Source organism: Panulirus ornatus, chromosome 55 (assembly GCF_036320965.1).
Source record: "Panulirus ornatus isolate Po-2019 chromosome 55, ASM3632096v1, whole genome shotgun sequence".
NCBI lineage: Eukaryota > Metazoa > Arthropoda > Malacostraca > Decapoda > Palinuridae > Panulirus > Panulirus ornatus.
In genome coordinates this window covers 26,483,807-26,505,188 of record NC_092278.1, presented here as the reverse complement: position 1 = coordinate 26,505,188, position 21,382 = coordinate 26,483,807, and the positions used below count along the sequence as shown (strand labels likewise).

The window sequence follows — 21,382 nt, the reverse complement described above, 5'->3', positions numbered from 1 at the left end:
CATATCCATATATGTATATGTCTGTGTATATGGTATATATATATATATATATATATGTGTATATGTTATGTATGTGTATATATATGTGATATTGTTATGTATATGTATGTATATGTGCTTGTATGGGTATGCATAGTGCCATTGCACAAAGGTAAAGGGGATAAAGGTGAGTGCTCAAATTACAGAGGTATAACTTTGTTGAGTATTCCTGGGAAATTATATGGGAGGGTATTGATTGAGAGGGTGAAGGCATGTACAGAGCATCAGATTGGGGAAGAGCAGTGTGGTTTCAGAAGTGGTAGAGGATGTGTAGATCAGGTGTTTGCTTTGAAGAATGTAGGTGAGAAATACTTAGAAAAGCAAATGGATACGTATGTAGCATTTATGGATCTGGAGAAGGCATATGATAGAGTTGATAGAGATGCTCTGTGGAAGGTATTAAGAATATATGGTGTGGGAGGCAAGTTGTTAGAAGCAGTGAAAAGTTTTTATCAATGATGTAAAGCATGTGTGCAAGTAGAAAGAGAGGAAAGTGATTGGTTCTCAGTGAATGTAGGTTTGCGGCAGGGGTGTGTGATGTCTCCATGGTTGTTTAATTTGTTTATAGATGGGGTTGTTAGGGAGGTGAATGCAAGAGTTTTGGAAAGAGGGGCAAGTATGCAGTCTGTTGTGGATGAGAGAGCTTGGGAAGTGAGTCTATTGTTGTTCGCTGATGATACAGCGCTGGTGGCTGATTCATGTGAGAAACTGCAGAAGCTGGTGACTGAGTTTGGTAAAGTGTGTGAAAAAAGAAAGTTAAGAGTAAATGTGAATAAGAGCAAGGTTATTAGGTACAGTAGGGTTGAGGGTCAAGTCAATTGGGAGGTAAGTTTGAATGGAGAAAAATTGGAGGAAGTGAAGAGTTTTAGATATCTGGGAGTGGATCTGGCAGCGGATGGAACCATGGTAGTGGAAATGAATCATATGTTGGGGGAGGGGGCGAAAATTCTGGGAGCCTTGAAGAATGTGTGGAAGTCGAGAACATTATCTCGGAAAGCAGAAATGGGTATGTCTGAAGGAATAGTGGTTCCAGCAATGTTGTATGGTTGCGAGGCGTGGGCTATGGATAGAGTTGTGCGCAGGAGGGTGGATGTGCTGGAAATGAGATGTTTGAGGACAATATGTGGCGTGAGGTGGTTTGATCGAGTAAGTAATGTAAGGGTAAGAGAGATGTGTGGAAATAAAAAGAGTGTGGTGGAGAGAGCAGAAGAGGGTGTTTTGAAATGGTTTGGGCACATGGAGAGAATGGGTGAGGAAAGATTGACCAAGAGGATATATGTGTCAGAGGTGTAGGGAACGAGGAGAAGTGGGAGACCAAATTGGAGGTGGAAAGATGGAGTGAAAAAGATTTTGAGTGATCGGGGCCTGAACATGCAGAAGGGTGAAAGGTGGGCAAGGAATAGAGTGAATTGGATCGATGTGGTATACCGGGGTCGACGTGCTGTCAATGGATTGAATCAGGGCATGTGAAGCGTCTGGGGTAAACCATGGAAAGTTGTGTGGGGCCTGGATGTGGAAAGGGAGCTGTGGTTTCGGGCATTATTGCATGACAGCTAGAGACTGAGTGTGAACGAATGGGGCCTTTGTTGTCTTTTCCTAGTGCTACCTCGCACACATGAGGGGGGAGGGGGATGTTATTCCTTGTGTGGCAAGGTGGCGATGGGAATGAATAAAGGCAAACAGTGTGAATTGTGTGCATGTGTATATATGTATGTGTCTGTGTGTGTATATATATGTGTACATTGAGATGTATGGGTATGTATATTTGTGTGTGTGGACGTGTATGTATATACATGTGTATGGGGGTGGGTTGGGCCATTTCTTTCGTCTGTTTCCTTGCGCTACCTCACAAACGTGGGAGACAGTGACAAAGCAGAATAAATAAAATATATATATATGTAAGTATTTTTTTTTCATACTATTCGCCATTTCCTGCATTAGTGAGGTAGAGTTACGAACAGAGTACTGAGCCTTTGAGGGAATATCCTCACTTGGCCCACTTCTCTGTTCCTCTTTGCAAGGTAGGGCAAGGAAACAGATGAAAGAATGGCCCAACCCACCCATGTACACATGTATATACATAAACGCCCACCCACGCACACACACACACATATATATATATATATATATATATATATATATATATATATATATATATTTTTTTTTTCGCTGTCTCCCGCGTTTGCGAGGTAGCGCAAGGAAACAGACGAAAGAAATGGCCCAACCCACCCAAGTGAGCTTGGGAAGGAGACCTGTGTGAAGAAGTATCAGGAGAGACTGTGTACAGAATGGAAAAAGGTGAGAACAATGGAAGTAAGGGGAGTGGGGGAGGAATGGGATGTATTTAGGGAATCAGTGATGGATTGCGCAAAAGATGCTTGTGGCATGAGAAGAGTGGGAGGTGGGCTGTTTAGAAAGGGTAGTGAGTGGTGGGATGAGGAAGTAAGAGTGTTGGTGAAGGAGAAGAGAGAGGCGTTTGGACGATTTTTGCAGGGAAAAGGTGCAATTGAGTGGGAGAAGTATAAAAGAAAGAGACAGGAGGTCGAGAGAAAGGTGCAAGAGGTGAAAAAAGGGGCAAATGAGAGTTGGGGTGAGAGAGTATCATTAAATTTTAGGGAGAATAGAAAGATGTTCTGGAAGGAGGTAAATAGGGTGCGTGAGACAAGGGAGCAAGTGGGAACTTCAGTGAAGGGCGTAAATGGGGAGGTGATAACAAGTAGTGGTGATGTGAGAAGGAGATGGAATGAGTATTTTGAAGGTTTGTTGAATGTGTCTGATGACAGAGTGGCAGATGTGGGGTGTTTGGGTCGAGGTGGTGTGCAAAGTGAAAGGGTTAGGGAAAATGATTTGGTAAACAGAGAAGAGGTAGTAAAAGCTTTGCGGAAGATGAAAGCCGGCAAGGCAGCAGGTTTGGATGGTATTGCAGTGGAATTTATTAAAAAAGGGGGTGACTGTATTGTTGACTGGTTGGTAAGGTTATTTAATGTATGTATGACTCGTGGTGAGGTGCCTGAGGATTGGCGGAATGCGTGCATGGTGCCATTGTACAAAGGCAAAGGGGATGAGAGTGAGTGCTCAAATTACAGAGGTATAAGTTTGTTGAGTGTTCCTGGTGAATTATATGGGAGGGTATTGATTGGGAGGGTGAAGGCATGTACAGAGCATCAGATTGGGGAGGAGCAGTGTGGTTTCAGAAGTGGTAGAGGATGTGTGGATCAGGTGTTTGCTTTGAAGAATGTATGTGAGAAATACTTAGAAAAGCAAATGGATTTGTATGTAGCATTTGTGGATCTGGAGAAGGCATATGATAGGGTTGATAGAGATGCTCTGTGGAAGGTATTAAGAATATATGGTGTGGGAGGCAAGTTGTTGGAAGCAGTGAAAAGTTTTTATCGAGGATGTGAGGCATGTGTACGTGTAGGAAGAGAGGAAAGTGATTGGTTCTCAGTGAATGTAGGTTTGCGGCAGGGGTGTGTGATGTCTCCATGGTTGTTTGGTTTGTTTGTGGATGGGGTTGTTGGGGAGGTAAATGCAAGAGTTTTGGAGGGAGGGGCAAGTATGGGGTCTGTTGGGGATGAGAGGGCTTGGGAAGTGAGTCAGTTGTTGTTCGCTGATGATACAGCGCTGGTGGCTGGTTCATGTGAGAAGCTGCAGAAGCTGGTGACGGGGTTTGGTAGGGTGTGTGGAAGAAGAAAGTTGGGAGTAGATGTGAATAAGAGCAAGGTTATTAGGTACAGTAGGGTTGAGGGTCAAGTCAATTGGGAGGTGAGTTTGAATGGTGAAAAAATGGAGGAAGTGAAGTGTTTTAGATATCTGGGAGTGGATCTGTCAGCGGATGGAACCATGGAAGCGGAAGTGGATCATAGGGTGGGGGAGGGGGCGAAAATTTTGGGAGCCTTGAAAAATGTGTGGAAGTCGAGAACATTATCCCGGAAAGCAAAAATGGGTATGTTTGAAGGAATAGTAGTTCCAACAATGTTGTATGGTTGCGAGGCGTGGGCTATGGATAGAGTTGTGCGCAGGAGGATGGATGTGCTGGAAATGAGATGTTTGAGGACAATGTGTGGTGTGAGGTGGTTTGATCGAGTGAGTAACGTAAGGGTAAGAGAGATGTGTGGAAATAAAAAGAGCATGGTTGAGAGAGCAGAAGAGGGTGTTTTGAAATGGTTTGGGCACATGGAGAGAATGAGTGAGGAAAGGTTGACCAAGAGGATATATGTGTCGGAGGTGGAGGGAACGAGGAGAAGAGGGAGACCAAATTGGAGGTGGAAAGATGGAGTGAAAAGGATTTTGTGTGATCGGGGCCTGAACATGCAGGAGGGTGAAAGGAGGGCAAGGAATAGAGTGAAGTGGAGCGATGTGGTATACAGGGGTTGACGTGCTGTCAGTGGATTGAATCAAGGCATGTGAAGCGTCCGGGGTAAACCATGGAAAGCTGTGTAGGTATGTATATTTGCGTGTGTGGATGTGTGTATGTGCATGTGTATGGGGGGGGTTGGGCCATTTCTTTCGTCTGTTTCCTTGCGCTACCTCGCAAACGCGGGAGACAGCGACAAAGTATAAAAAAAAAAAAAAAAAAATATATATTTTTTTTTTTTCGCTGTCTCCCGCGTTTGCGAGGTAGCGCAAGGAAACAGACGAAAGAAATGGCCCAACCCACCCCCATACACATGTATATACATACGTCAACACGCAAATATACATACCTACACAGCTTTCCATGGTTTACCCCAGACGCTTCACATGCCTTGATTCAATCCACTGACAGCACGTCAACCCCGGTATACCACATCACTCCAATTCACTCTATTCCTTGCCCTCCTTTCACCCTCCTGCATGTTCAGGCCCCGATCACGCAAAATCTTTTTCACTCCATCTTTCCACCTCCAATTTGGTCTCCCTCTTCTCCTCGTTCCCTCCACCTCCGACACATATATTCTCTTGGTCAATCTTTCCTCACTCATTCTCTCCATGTGCCCAAACCATTTCAAAACACCCTCTTCTGCTCTCTCAACCACGCTCTTTTTATTTCCACACATCTCTCTTACCCTTACGTTACTTACACGGTCAAACCACCTCACACCACATAATGTCCTCAAACATCTCATTTCCAGCACATCCATCCTCCTGCGCACAACTCTATCCATAGCCCACGCCTCGCAACCATACAACATTGTTGGAACCACTATTCCTTCAAACATACCCATTTTTGCTTTCCGAGATAATGTTCTCGACTTCCACACATTCTTCAAGGCTCCCAGAATTTTCGCCCCCTCCCCCACCCTATGATTCACTTCCGCTTCCATGGTTCCATCCGCTGACAGATCCACTCCCAGATATCTAAAACACTTCACTTCCTCCAGTTTTTCTCCATTCAAACTCACCTCCCAATTGACTTGACCCTCAACCCTACTGTACCTAATAACCTTGCTCTTATTCATATTTACTCATAACTTTCTTCTTCACACACTTTACCAAACTCAGTCACCAGCTTCTGCAGTTTCTCACATGAATCAGCCACCAGCGCTGTATCATCAGCGAACAACAACTGACTCACTTCCCAAGCTCTCTCATCCACAACAGACTTCATACTTGCCCCTCTTTCCAAAACTCTTGCATTCACCTCCCTAACAACCCCATCCATAAACATATATATATATATATATATATATATATATATCATCCCTGGGGATAGGGGAGAAAGAATACTTCCCACGTATTCCCTGCGTGTCGTAGAAGCAACTAAAAGGGGAGGGAGCGGATGGCTGGATATATATATATATATATTTTTTTTTTCTTTGTCGCTGTCTCCCGCGTTTGCGAGGTAGCGCAAGGAAACAGACGAAAGAAATGGCCCAACCCACCCCCATACACATGTATATACATATGTCCACACACGCAAATATACATACCTACACAGCTTTCTATGGTTTACCCCAGACGCTTCACATGCCTTGATTCAATCCACTGACAGCACGTCAACCCCGGTATACCACATCGCTCCAATTCACTCTATTCCTTGCCCTCCTTTCACCCTCCTGCATGTTCAGGCCCCGATCACACAAAATCTTTTTCACTCCATCTTTCCACCTCCAATTTGGTCTCCCTCTTCTCCTCGTTCCCTCCACCTCCGACACATATATCCTCTTGGTCAATCTTTCCTCACTCATTCTCTCCATGTGCCCAAACCATTTCAAAACACCCTCTTCTTCTCTCTCAACCACGCTCTTTTTATTTCCACACATCTCTCTTACCCTTACGTTACTTACTCGATCAAACCACCTCACACCACACATTGTCCTCAAACATCTCATTTCCAGCACATCCATCCTCCTGCGCACAACTCTATCCATAGCCCATGCCTCGCAACCATACAACATTGTTGGAACCACTATTCCTTCAAACATACCCATTTTTGCTTTCCGAGATAATGTTCTCGACTTCCACACATTCTTCAAGGCTCCAGAATTTTCGCCCCCTCCCCCACCCTATGATTCACTTCCGCTTCCATGGTTCCATCCGCTGACAGATCCACTCCCAGATATCTAAAACACTTCACTTCCTCCAGTTTTTCTCCATTCAAACTCACCTCCCAATTGACTTGACCCTCAACCCTACTGTACCTAATAACCTTGCTCTTATTCATATTTACTCATAACTTTCTTCTTCCACACACTTTACCAAACTCAGTCACCAGCTTCTGCAGTTTTCACATGAATCAGCCACCAGCGCTGTATCATCAGCGAACAACAACTGACTCACTTCCCAAGCGCCTCATCACAACAGACTTCATACTTGCCCCTCTTTCCAAAACTCTTGCATTCACCTCCCTAACAACCCCATCCATAAACATATATATATATATATATATATATATATATATCATCCCTGGGGATAGGGGAGAAAGAATACTTCCCACGTATTCCCTGCGTGTCGTAGAAGCAACTAAAAGGGGAGGGAGCGGATGGCTGGATATATATATATATATATTTTTTTTTTCTTTGTCGCTGTCTCCCGCGTTTGCGAGGTAGCGCAAGGAAACAGACGAAAGAAATGGCCCAACCCACCCCCATACACATGTATATACATATGTCCACACACGCAAATATACATACCTACACAGCTTTCTATGGTTTACCCCAGACGCTTCACATGCCTTGATTCAATCCACTGACAGCACGTCAACCCCGGTATACCACATCGCTCCAATTCACTCTATTCCTTGCCCTCCTTTCACCCTCCTGCATGTTCAGGCCCCGATCACACAAAATCTTTTTCACTCCATCTTTCCACCTCCAATTTGGTCTCCCTCTTCTCCTCGTTCCCTCCACCTCCGACACATATATCCTCTTGGTCAATCTTTCCTCACTCATTCTCTCCATGTGCCCAAACCATTTCAAAACACCCTCTTCTTCTCTCTCAACCACGCTCTTTTTATTTCCACACATCTCTCTTACCCTTACGTTACTTACTCGATCAAACCACCTCACACCACACATTGTCCTCAAACATCTCATTTCCAGCACATCCATCCTCCTGCGCACAACTCTATCCATAGCCCATGCCTCGCAACCATACAACATTGTTGGAACCACTATTCCTTCAAACATACCCATTTTTGCTTTCCGAGATAATGTTCTCGACTTCCACACATTCTTCAAGGCTCCCAGAATTTTTGCCCCCTCCCCCACCCTATGATCCACTTCCGCTTCCATGGTTCCATCCGCTGCCAGATCCACTCCCAGATATATATATATATATATATATATATATATATATATATACACCTATACATTTCTAAGTATGCATAAATATACATACACAGACAGATACATATATACATATGTACATATTCATACATGCTGCCTTCATCCATTTCCACCGCCACCCCGCCACACATGAAATGGCACCCCCCTCCCCCGCGTGCTCGCAAGGCAGCGCTAGGAAAAGACAACAAAGGCCATATTTGTTCACCCTCAGTCTCTATCTGTCATATGTAATGCACCGAAACCACAGCTTCCTTTCCACATCCAGGTCCCACAAAACTTTCCATGGTTTACCCCAGACGCTTCACATGCCTTGGCTCAATCCACTGACAGCACGTCGACGGTATACCACATCGTTCCAATTCAATCTTATCCTTGCATGGCTTTCACCCTCCTGTATGTTCAGGCCCCAATCACTCAAAATCTTTTTCACTCCATCCTTCCACCTCCAATTTGGTCTCCCACTTCTCATTCCCTCCACCTCTGACACATATCCTATGGCAATCTTTCCTCACTCATTCTCTCCTGTGACCAAACCATTTCAATACACCCTCTTCTGCTCTCTCAACCACACTCTTTTTATTACCACACATTTCTCTTACCCTTTCATTACTTAGTGAGTGTGAAAGAATGTGGCCTTTTTTGTCTGTTTTCCTGGCACTACCTCGCTGAAGCAGAGTGTAGCAATACTGTTTTCTGTGGGGCAGGGCAGCACCAGGAATGGATGAAGGCAAGCAAGTATGAATATGTATATGTGTATATATGTATATGTCTGTATGTGTATGTATATGGATGTATATGTTGATATGTATATGTGCGTGTATGGGCGTTTATGTATATATATATATATATTCCTATGAGTCCACAGGGAAAATTAAACACGAAAAGTTCCCAAGTGCACTTTCGTGTAATAATCACATCATCAGGGGAGACACAAGAGAGGAATATAACAGTCAGTTGATATACATCGAAGAGACGAAGCTAGGACGTCCTAGTTTTGTCTCTTCGATGTATATCAACTGACTGTTATATTCCTCTCTTGTGTCTCCCCTGATGATGTGATTATTACACGAAAGTGCACTTGGGAACTTTTCATGTTTGATTTTCCCCGTGGACTCATAGGAATATCTTGATCACGCGCAAAATTGTGATCCTTTCCAATATATATATATATATATATATATATATATATATATATATATATATATATATATATATATATATATATCATATATATATATATATATATATATATATATATATATATATATATATATATATATATATTTTTTTTTTTTTTTATACTTTGTCGCTGTCTCCCGCGTTTGCGAGGTAGCGCAAGGAAACAGATGAAAGAAATGGCCCAACCCACCCCCATACACATGTATATACATACGTCCACACACGCAAATATACATACCTACACAGCTTTCCATGGTTTACCCCAGACGCTTCACATGCCTTGATTCAATCCACTGACAGCACGTCAACCCCGGTATACCACATCGCTCCAATTCACTCTATTCCTTGCCCTCCTTTCACTCTCCTGCATGTTCAGGCCCCGATCACACAAAATCTTTTTCACTCCATCTTTCCACCTCCAATTTGGTCTCCCTCTTCTCCTTGCTCCCTCCACCTCCGACACATATATCCTCTTGGTCAATCTTTCCTCACTCATCCTCTCCATGTGCCCAAACCACTTCAAAACACCCTCTTCTGCTCTCTCAACCACGCTCTTTTTATTTCCACACATCTCTCTTACCCTTATGTTACTCACTCGATCAAACCACCTCACACCACACATTGTCCTCAAACATCTCATTTCCAGCACATCCATCCTCCTGCGCACAACTCTATCCATAGCCCACGCCTCGCAACCATACAACATTGTTGGAACTACTATTCCTTCAAACATACCCATTTTTGCTTTCCGAGATAATGTTCTCGACTTCCACACATTCTTCAAGGCCGCCAGAATTTTCGCCCCCTCCCCCACCCTATGATCCACTTCCGCTTCCATGGTTCCATCCGCTGCCAGATCCACTCCCAGATATCTAAAACACTTCACTTCCTCCAGTTTTTCTCCATTCAAACTCACCTCCCAATTGACTTGACCCTCAACCCTACTGTACCTAATAACCTTGCTCTTATTCACATTTACTCTTAACTTTCTTCTTCCACACACTTTACCAAACTCAGTCACCAGCTTCTGCAGTTTCTCACATGAATCAGCCACCAGCGCTGTATCATCAGCGAACAACAACTGACTCACTTCCCAAGCTCTCTCATCCCCAACAGACTTCATACTTGCCCCTCTTTCCAAAACTCTTGCATTTACCTCCCTAACAACCCCATCCATAAACAAATTAAACAACCATGGAGACATCACACACCCCTGCCGCAAACCTACATTCACTGAGAACCAATCACTTTCCTCTCTTCCTAAACGTACACATGCCTTACATCCTCGATAAAAACTTTTCACTGCTTCTAACAACTTTCCTCCCACACCATATATTCTTAATACCTTCCACAGAGCATCTCTATCAACTCTATCATATGCCTTCTCCAGATCCATAAATGCTACATACAAATCCATTTGCTTTTCTAAGTATTTCTCACATACATTCTTCAAAGCAAACACCTGATCCACACACCCTCTACCACTTCTGAAACCACACTGCTCTTCCCCAATCTGATGCTCTGTACATGCCTTCACCCTCTCAATCAATACTCTCCCATATAATTTACCAGGAATACTCAACAAACTTATACCTCTGTAATTTGAGCACTCACTCTTATCCCCTTTGCCTTTGTACAATGGCACTATGCACGCATTCCGCCAATCCTCAGGCACCTCACCATGAGTCATACATACATTAAATAACCTTACCAACCAGTCAACAATACAGTCACCCCCTTTTTTAATAAATTCCACTGCAATACCATCCAAACCTGCTGCCTTGCCGGCTTTCATCTTCCGCAAAGCTTTCACTACCTCTTCTCTGTTTACCAAATCATTTTCCCTAACCCTCTCACTTTGCACACCACCTCGACCAAAACACCCTATATCTGCCACTCTATCATCAAACACATTCAACAAACCTTCAAAATACTCACTCCATCTTCTCACATCACCACTACTTGTTATGTATATATATGTATATATATGTATATATGAGTGGATGGGCCATTCTTTGTCTGTTTCCTGGTGCTGCCTCATTGACATGGGAGACAGCGATAAAGTATAATTATGATAATGAAAAAATACATTATTCATTTTTATTATACTGGAAGTTTGCTATCAGTGTAGGGTTCAAAACATAAGAGGTCTTTGTGGAACCCCATATAGTATAATTGCTCTTTCTTCTTTTTATATCATATTCTTAAGACAATTTTTTTTGTGATTTAGACTATGTCTTCGTTCGGCAGGTATTGTTGTATTGGAAAGCCGGAATGTGTATGTTTCAATAAAAGATGGGACCATTCAGCATATATTTATAGACATATCACAAGATGGAAACCTGTCTGTCAAAGAGTTGGGTGCTGTCTTCCACTCTGAAGGAGTATCATATACTGGCTTAATGACTTCCCCAAATAAAAACCTTGTGGGGCATTTTGGAATCGTGTGTATATCATACAAAGTATAATCTTCCATGAGACTTTTTCAACATATCAGGAGTTGGCCAGTGTTCAAGGTTGAGATGGTTCATACTTTCTAAGAGAATTATATATCACCATAACATACTTTTCTTTGGGTAAACCCAACTTCTGTCCCTTGAGACAGGATAGTGGTTCCAGCAATGTTGTTGGTTGCGAGGCGTGGGCTATGGATAGAGTTGTGCGCAGGAGGGTGGATGTGCTGGAAATGAGATGTTTGAGGACAATATGTGGGTGAGGTGGTTTGATCGAGTAAGTAATGTAAGGGTAAGAGAGATGTGTGGAAATAAAAGAGTGGGGTTGAGAGAGCAGAAGAGGGTGTTTTGAAATGGTTTGGGCACTGGAGAGAATGGGTGAGGAAAGATTGACCAAGAGGATATATGTGTCAGAGGTGTAGGGAACGAGGAGAAGTGGGAGACCAAATTGGAGGTGGAAAGATGGAGTGAAAAAGATTTTGAGTGATCGGGGCCTGAACATGCAGAAGGGTGAAAGGTGGGCAAGGAATAGAGTGAATTGGATCGATGTGGTATACCGGGGTCGACGTGCTGTCAATGGATTGAATCAGGGCATGTGAAGCGTCTGGGGTAAACCATGGAAAGTTGTGTGGGGCCTGGATGTGGAAAGGGAGCTGTGGTTTCGGGCATTATTGCATGACAGCTAGAGACTGAGTGTGAACGAATGGGGCCTTTGTTGTCTTTTCCTAGTGCTACCTCGCACACATGAGGGGGGAGGGGGATGTTATTCCTTGTGTGGCAAGGTGGCGATGGGAATGAATAAAGGCAAACAGTGTGAATTGTGTGCATGTGTATATATGTATGTGTCTGTGTGTGTATATATATGTGTACATTGAGATGTATGGGTATGTATATTTGTGTGTGTGGACGTGTATGTATATACATGTGTATGGGGGTGGGTTGGGCCATTTCTTTCGTCTGTTTCCTTGCGCTACCTCACAAACGTGGGAGACAGTGACAAAGCAGAATAAATAAAATATATATATATGTAAGTATTTTTTTTTCATACTATTCGCCATTTCCTGCATTAGTGAGGTAGAGTTACGAACAGAGTACTGAGCCTTTGAGGGAATATCCTCACTTGGCCCACTTCTCTGTTCCTCTTTGCAAGGTAGGGCAAGGAAACAGATGAAAGAATGGCCCAACCCACCCATGTACACATGTATATACATAAACGCCCACCCACGCACACACACACATATATATATATATATATATATATATATATATATATATATATATATATATTTTTTTTTTCGCTGTCTCCCGCGTTTGCGAGGTAGCGCAAGGAAACAGACGAAAGAAATGGCCCAACCCACCCAAGTGAGCTTGGGAAGGAGACCTGTGTGAAGAAGTATCAGGAGAGACTGTGTACAGAATGGAAAAAGGTGAGAACAATGGAAGTAAGGGGAGTGGGGGAGGAATGGGATGTATTTAGGGAATCAGTGATGGATTGCGCAAAAGATGCTTGTGGCATGAGAAGAGTGGGAGGTGGGCTGTTTAGAAAGGGTAGTGAGTGGTGGGATGAGGAAGTAAGAGTGTTGGTGAAGGAGAAGAGAGAGGCGTTTGGACGATTTTTGCAGGGAAAAGGTGCAATTGAGTGGGAGAAGTATAAAAGAAAGAGACAGGAGGTCGAGAGAAAGGTGCAAGAGGTGAAAAAAGGGGCAAATGAGAGTTGGGGTGAGAGAGTATCATTAAATTTTAGGGAGAATAGAAAGATGTTCTGGAAGGAGGTAAATAGGGTGCGTGAGACAAGGGAGCAAGTGGGAACTTCAGTGAAGGGCGTAAATGGGGAGGTGATAACAAGTAGTGGTGATGTGAGAAGGAGATGGAATGAGTATTTTGAAGGTTTGTTGAATGTGTCTGATGACAGAGTGGCAGATGTGGGGTGTTTGGGTCGAGGTGGTGTGCAAAGTGAAAGGGTTAGGGAAAATGATTTGGTAAACAGAGAAGAGGTAGTAAAAGCTTTGCGGAAGATGAAAGCCGGCAAGGCAGCAGGTTTGGATGGTATTGCAGTGGAATTTATTAAAAAAGGGGGTGACTGTATTGTTGACTGGTTGGTAAGGTTATTTAATGTATGTATGACTCGTGGTGAGGTGCCTGAGGATTGGCGGAATGCGTGCATGGTGCCATTGTACAAAGGCAAAGGGGATGAGAGTGAGTGCTCAAATTACAGAGGTATAAGTTTGTTGAGTGTTCCTGGTGAATTATATGGGAGGGTATTGATTGGGAGGGTGAAGGCATGTACAGAGCATCAGATTGGGGAGGAGCAGTGTGGTTTCAGAAGTGGTAGAGGATGTGTGGATCAGGTGTTTGCTTTGAAGAATGTATGTGAGAAATACTTAGAAAAGCAAATGGATTTGTATGTAGCATTTGTGGATCTGGAGAAGGCATATGATAGGGTTGATAGAGATGCTCTGTGGAAGGTATTAAGAATATATGGTGTGGGAGGCAAGTTGTTGGAAGCAGTGAAAAGTTTTTATCGAGGATGTGAGGCATGTGTACGTGTAGGAAGAGAGGAAAGTGATTGGTTCTCAGTGAATGTAGGTTTGCGGCAGGGGTGTGTGATGTCTCCATGGTTGTTTGGTTTGTTTGTGGATGGGGTTGTTGGGGAGGTAAATGCAAGAGTTTTGGAGGGAGGGGCAAGTATGGGGTCTGTTGGGGATGAGAGGGCTTGGGAAGTGAGTCAGTTGTTGTTCGCTGATGATACAGCGCTGGTGGCTGGTTCATGTGAGAAGCTGCAGAAGCTGGTGACGGGGTTTGGTAGGGTGTGTGGAAGAAGAAAGTTGGGAGTAGATGTGAATAAGAGCAAGGTTATTAGGTACAGTAGGGTTGAGGGTCAAGTCAATTGGGAGGTGAGTTTGAATGGTGAAAAAATGGAGGAAGTGAAGTGTTTTAGATATCTGGGAGTGGATCTGTCAGCGGATGGAACCATGGAAGCGGAAGTGGATCATAGGGTGGGGGAGGGGGCGAAAATTTTGGGAGCCTTGAAAAATGTGTGGAAGTCGAGAACATTATCCCGGAAAGCAAAAATGGGTATGTTTGAAGGAATAGTAGTTCCAACAATGTTGTATGGTTGCGAGGCGTGGGCTATGGATAGAGTTGTGCGCAGGAGGATGGATGTGCTGGAAATGAGATGTTTGAGGACAATGTGTGGTGTGAGGTGGTTTGATCGAGTGAGTAACGTAAGGGTAAGAGAGATGTGTGGAAATAAAAAGAGCATGGTTGAGAGAGCAGAAGAGGGTGTTTTGAAATGGTTTGGGCACATGGAGAGAATGAGTGAGGAAAGGTTGACCAAGAGGATATATGTGTCGGAGGTGGAGGGAACGAGGAGAAGAGGGAGACCAAATTGGAGGTGGAAAGATGGAGTGAAAAGGATTTTGTGTGATCGGGGCCTGAACATGCAGGAGGGTGAAAGGAGGGCAAGGAATAGAGTGAAGTGGAGCGATGTGGTATACAGGGGTTGACGTGCTGTCAGTGGATTGAATCAAGGCATGTGAAGCGTCCGGGGTAAACCATGGAAAGCTGTGTAGGTATGTATATTTGCGTGTGTGGATGTGTGTATGTGCATGTGTATGGGGGGGGTTGGGCCATTTCTTTCGTCTGTTTCCTTGCGCTACCTCGCAAACGCGGGAGACAGCGACAAAGTATAAAAAAAAAAAAAAAAAAATATATATTTTTTTTTTTTTCGCTGACTCCCGCGTTTGCGAGGTAGCGCAAGGAAACAGACGAAAGAAATGGCCCAACCCACCCCCATACACATGTATATACATACGTCACCACACGCAAATATACATACCTACACAGCTTTCCATGGTTTACCCCAGACGCTTCACATGCCTTGATTCAATCCACTGACAGCACGTCAACCCCGGTATACCACATCGCTCCAATTCACTCTATTCCTTGCCCTCCTTTCACCCTCCTGCATGTTCAGGCCCCGATCACGCAAAATCTTTTTCACTCCATCTTTCCACCTCCAATTTGGTCTCCCTCTTCTCCTCGTTCCCTCCACCTCCGACACATATATTCTCTTGGTCAATCTTTCCTCACTCATTCTCTCCATGTGCCCAAACCATTTCAAAACACCCTCTTCTGCTCTCTCAACCACGCTCTTTTTATTTCCACACATCTCTCTTACCCTTACGTTACTTACACGGTCAAACCACCTCACACCACATAATGTCCTCAAACATCTCATTTCCAGCACATCCATCCTCCTGCGCACAACTCTATCCATAGCCCACGCCTCGCAACCATACAACATTGTTGGAACCACTATTCCTTCAAACATACCCATTTTTGCTTTCCGAGATAATGTTCTCGACTTCCACACATTCTTCAAGGCTCCCAGAATTTTCGCCCCCTCCCCCACCCTATGATTCACTTCCGCTTCCATGGTTCCATCCGCTGACAGATCCACTCCCAGATATCTAAAACACTTCACTTCCTCCAGTTTTTCTCCATTCAAACTCACCTCCCAATTGACTTGACCCTCAACCCTACTGTACCTAATAACCTTGCTCTTATTCATATTTACTCATAACTTTCTTCTTCCACACACTTTACCAAACTCAGTCACCAGCTTCTGCAGTTTCTCACATGAATCAGCCACCAGCGCTGTATCATCAGCGAACAACAACTGACTCACTTCCCAAGCTCTCTCATCCACAACAGACTTCATACTTGCCCCTCTTTCCAAAACTCTTGCATTCACCTCCCTAACAACCCCATCCATAAACATATATATATATATATATATATATATATATATCATCCCTGGGGATAGGGGAGAAAGAATACTTCCCACGTATTCCCTGCGTGTCGTAGAAGCAACTAAAAGGGGAGGGAGCGGATGGCTGGATATATATATATATATATTTTTTTTTTCTTTGTCGCTGTCTCCCGCGTTTGCGAGGTAGCGCAAGGAAACAGACGAAAGAAATGGCCCAACCCACCCCCATACACATGTATATACATATGTCCACACACGCAAATATACATACCTACACAGCTTTCTATGGTTTACCCCAGACGCTTCACATGCCTTGATTCAATCCACTGACAGCACGTCAACCCCGGTATACCACATCGCTCCAATTCACTCTATTCCTTGCCCTCCTTTCACCCTCCTGCATGTTCAGGCCCCGATCACACAAAATCTTTTTCACTCCATCTTTCCACCTCCAATTTGGTCTCCCTCTTCTCCTCGTTCCCTCCACCTCCGACACATATATCCTCTTGGTCAATCTTTCCTCACTCATTCTCTCCATGTGCCCAAACCATTTCAAAACACCCTCTTCTTCTCTCTCAACCACGCTCTTTTTATTTCCACACATCTCTCTTACCCTTACGTTACTTACTCGATCAAACCACCTCACACCACACATTGTCCTCAAACATCTCATTTCCAGCACATCCATCCTCCTGCGCACAACTCTATCCATAGCCCATGCCTCGCAACCATACAACATTGTTGGAACCACTATTCCTTCAAACATACCCATTTTTGCTTTCCGAGATAATGTTCTCGACTTCCACACATTCTTCAAGGCTCCCAGAATTTTTGCCCCCTCCCCCACCCTATGATCCACTTCCGCTTCCATGGTTCCATCCGCTGCCAGATCCACTCCCAGATATATATATATATATATATATATATATATATATATACACCTATACATTTCTAAGTATGCATAAATATACATACACAGACAGATACATATATACATATGTACATATTCATACATGCTGCCTTCATCCATTTCCACCGCCACCCCGCCACACATGAAATGGCACCCCCCTCCCCCGCGTGCTCGCAAGGCAGCGCTAGGAAAAGACAACAAAGGCCATATTTGTTCACCCTCAGTCTCTATCTGTCATATGTAATGCACCGAAACCACAGCTTCCTTTCCACATCCAGGTCACACAAAACTTTCCATGGTTTACCCCAGACGCTTCACATGCCTTGGCTCAATCCACTGACAGCACGTCGACGGTATACCACATCGTTCCAATTCAATCTTATCCTTGCATGGCTTTCACCCTCCTGTATGTTCAGGCCCCAATCACTCAAAATCTTTTTCACTCCATCCTTCCACCTCCAATTTGGTCTCCCACTTCTCATTCCCTCCACCTCTGACACATATCCTATGGCAATCTTTCCTCACTCATTCTCTCCTGTGACCAAACCATTTCAATACACCCTCTTCTGCTCTCTCAACCACACTCTTTTTATTACCACACATTTCTCTTACCCTTTCATTACTTAGTGAGTGTGAAAGAATGTGGCCTTTTTTGTCTGTTTTCCTGGCACTACCTCGCTGAAGCAGAGTGTAGCAATACTGTTTTCTGTGGGGCAGGGCAGCACCAGGAATGGATGAAGGCAAGCAAGTATGAATATGTATATGTGTATATATGTATATGTCTGTATGTGTATGTATATGGATGTATATGTTGATATGTATATGTGCGTGTATGGGCGTTTATGTATATATATATATATATTCCTATGAGTCCACAGGGAAAATTAAACACGAAAAGTTCCCAAGTGCACTTTCGTGTAATAATCACATCATCAGGGGAGACACAAGAGAGGAATATAACAGTCAGTTGATATACATCGAAGAGACGAAGCTAGGACGTCCTAGTTTTGTCTCTTCGATGTATATCAACTGACTGTTATATTCCTCTCTTGTGTCTCCCCTGATGATGTGATTATTACACGAAAGTGCACTTGGGAACTTTTCATGTTTGATTTTCCCCGTGGACTCATAGGAATATCTTGATCACGCGCAAAATTGTGATCCTTTCCAATATATATATATATATATATATATATATATATATATATATATATATATATATATATATATTCATATATATATATATATATATATATATATATATATATATATATATATATATATATATATATATATATATATTTTTTTTTTTTTTTTATACTTTGTCGCTGTCTCCCGCGTTTGCGAGGTAGCGCAAGGAAACAGATGAAAGAAATGGCCCAACCCACCCCCATACACATGTATATACATACGTCCACACACGCAAATATACATACCTACACAGCTTTCCATGGTTTACCCCAGACGCTTCACATGCCTTGATTCAATCCACTGACAGCACGTCAACCCCGGTATACCACATCGCTCCAATTCACTCTATTCCTTGCCCTCCTTTCACTCTCCTGCATGTTCAGGCCCCGATCACACAAAATCTTTTTCACTCCATCTTTCCACCTCCAATTTGGTCTCCCTCTTCTCCTTGCTCCCTCCACCTCCGACACATATATCCTCTTGGTCAATCTTTCCTCACTCATCCTCTCCATGTGCCCAAACCACTTCAAAACACCCTCTTCTGCTCTCTCAACCACGCTCTTTTTATTTCCACACATCTCTCTTACCCTTATGTTACTCACTCGATCAAACCACCTCACACCACACATTGTCCTCAAACATCTCATTTCCAGCACATCCATCCTCCTGCGCACAACTCTATCCATAGCCCACGCCTCGCAACCATACAACATTGTTGGAACTACTATTCCTTCAAACATACCCATTTTTGCTTTCCGAGATAATGTTCTCGACTTCCACACATTCTTCAAGGCCGCCAGAATTTTCGCCCCCTCCCCCACCCTATGATCCACTTCCGCTTCCATGGTTCCATCCGCTGCCAGATCCACTCCCAGATATCTAAAACACTTCACTTCCTCCAGTTTTTCTCCATTCAAACTCACCTCCCAATTGACTTGACCCTCAACCCTACTGTACCTAATAACCTTGCTCTTATTCACATTTACTCTTAACTTTCTTCTTCCACACACTTTACCAAACTCAGTCACCAGCTTCTGCAGTTTCTCACATGAATCAGCCACCAGCGCTGTATCATCAGCGAACAACAACTGACTCACTTCCCAAGCTCTCTCATCCCCAACAGACTTCATACTTGCCCCTCTTTCCAAAACTCTTGCATTTACCTCCCTAACAACCCCATCCATAAACAAATTAAACAACCATGGAGACATCACACACCCCTGCCGCAAACCTACATTCACTGAGAACCAATCACTTTCCTCTCTTCCTAAACGTACACATGCCTTACATCCTCGATAAAAACTTTTCACTGCTTCTAACAACTTTCCTCCCACACCATATATTCTTAATACCTTCCACAGAGCATCTCTATCAACTCTATCATATGCCTTCTCCAGATCCATAAATGCTACATACAAATCCATTTGCTTTTCTAAGTATTTCTCACATACATTCTTCAAAGCAAACACCTGATCCACACACCCTCTACCACTTCTGAAACCACACTGCTCTTCCCCAATCTGATGCTCTGTACATGCCTTCACCCTCTCAATCAATACTCTCCCATATAATTTACCAGGAATACTCAACAAACTTATACCTCTGTAATTTGAGCACTCACTCTTATCCCCTTTGCCTTTGTACAATGGCACTATGCACGCATTCCGCCAATCCTCAGGCACCTCACCATGAGTCATACATACATTAAATAACCTTACCAACCAGTCAACAATACAGTCACCCCCTTTTTTAATAAATTCCACTGCAATACCATCCAAACCTGCTGCCTTGCCGGCTTTCATCTTCCGCAAAGCTTTCACTACCTCTTCTCTGTTTACCAAATCATTTTCCCTAACCCTCTCACTTTGCACACCACCTCGACCAAAACACCCTATATCTGCCACTCTATCATCAAACACATTCAACAAACCTTCAAAATACTCACTCCATCTTCTCACATCACCACTACTTGTTATGTATATATATGTATATATATGTATATATGAGTGGATGGGCCATTCTTTGTCTGTTTCCTGGTGCTGCCTCATTGACATGGGAGACAGCGATAAAGTATAATTATGATAATGAAAAAATACATTATTCATTTTTATTATACTGGAAGTTTGCTATCAGTGTAGGGTTCAAAACATAAGAGGTCTTTGTGGAACCCCATATAGTATAATTGCTCTTTCTTCTTTTTATATCATATTCTTAAGACAATTTTTTTTGTGATTTAGACTATGTCTTCGTTCGGCAGGTATTGTTGTATTGGAAAGCCGGAATGTGTATGTTTCAATAAAAGATGGGACCATTCAGCATATATTTATAGACATATCACAAGATGGAAACCTGTCTGTCAAAGAGTTGGGTGCTGTCTTCCACTCTGAAGGAGTATCATATACTGGCTTAATGACTTCCCCAAATAAAACCTTGTGGGGCATTTTGGAATCGTGAGTATTATCATACAAAGTATAATCTTCCATGAGACTTTTTCAACATATCAGGAGTTGGCCAGTGTTCAAGGTTGAGATGGTCATACTTTCTAAGAGAATTATATATCACCATAACATACTTTTCTTTGGGTAAACCCAACTTCTGTCCCTTGAGACAGGATAATCTTGTATGAAACCACTACTCTCTACATTCTTCCTCAAAGGATGAAGTCTTACCATGAGTTCAAAGCTGAATGGGCATTAACAGATACAATTTATTTCCCATTGTGCTTACATCAGTACAGTACCCATCCTTTGGCATGTGTGTCTTCATTTAATGCATTTTTCCCTCTGTAATCTTCATAAGACACTGTCAAGACAGGTTTTGTATCCTTTCTTAGTACCTCATTTTGTATTAAGAAAATATATGGGTAGGATCTCCCTATGGTTAAGGTTTTATATGTGAGGGGTCTACTTGTGACAGGATTATGTACAATCATTGGCTTTTTTCATCTTTTATTTCGTATATGTTTGGCTATGTTTGAAGGAATAGTGGTTCCAACAATGTTGTATGGTTGCAAGGCGTGGGCTATGGATAGAGTTGTGCGCAGGAGGGTGGATGTGCTGGAAATGAG

The 21,382-nt window shown here is 43.2% G+C and overlaps 1 protein-coding gene across 1 annotated transcript in view; it reads left to right on the top strand.

Moving 5' to 3' along the window:
- Nucleotides 1–21,382, top strand: part of LOC139765440 (general transcription factor 3C polypeptide 4-like) — a 145,160-nt gene that overhangs the window by 83,127 nt on the left and 40,651 nt on the right. Inside the window, exon 10 of the mRNA XM_071692811.1 lies at nt 20,573–20,765. Within this exon, the coding sequence (XP_071548912.1) occupies nt 20,573–20,765 (193 nt within the window). The remainder of the gene's footprint in view (nt 1–20,572; nt 20,766–21,382) is intronic.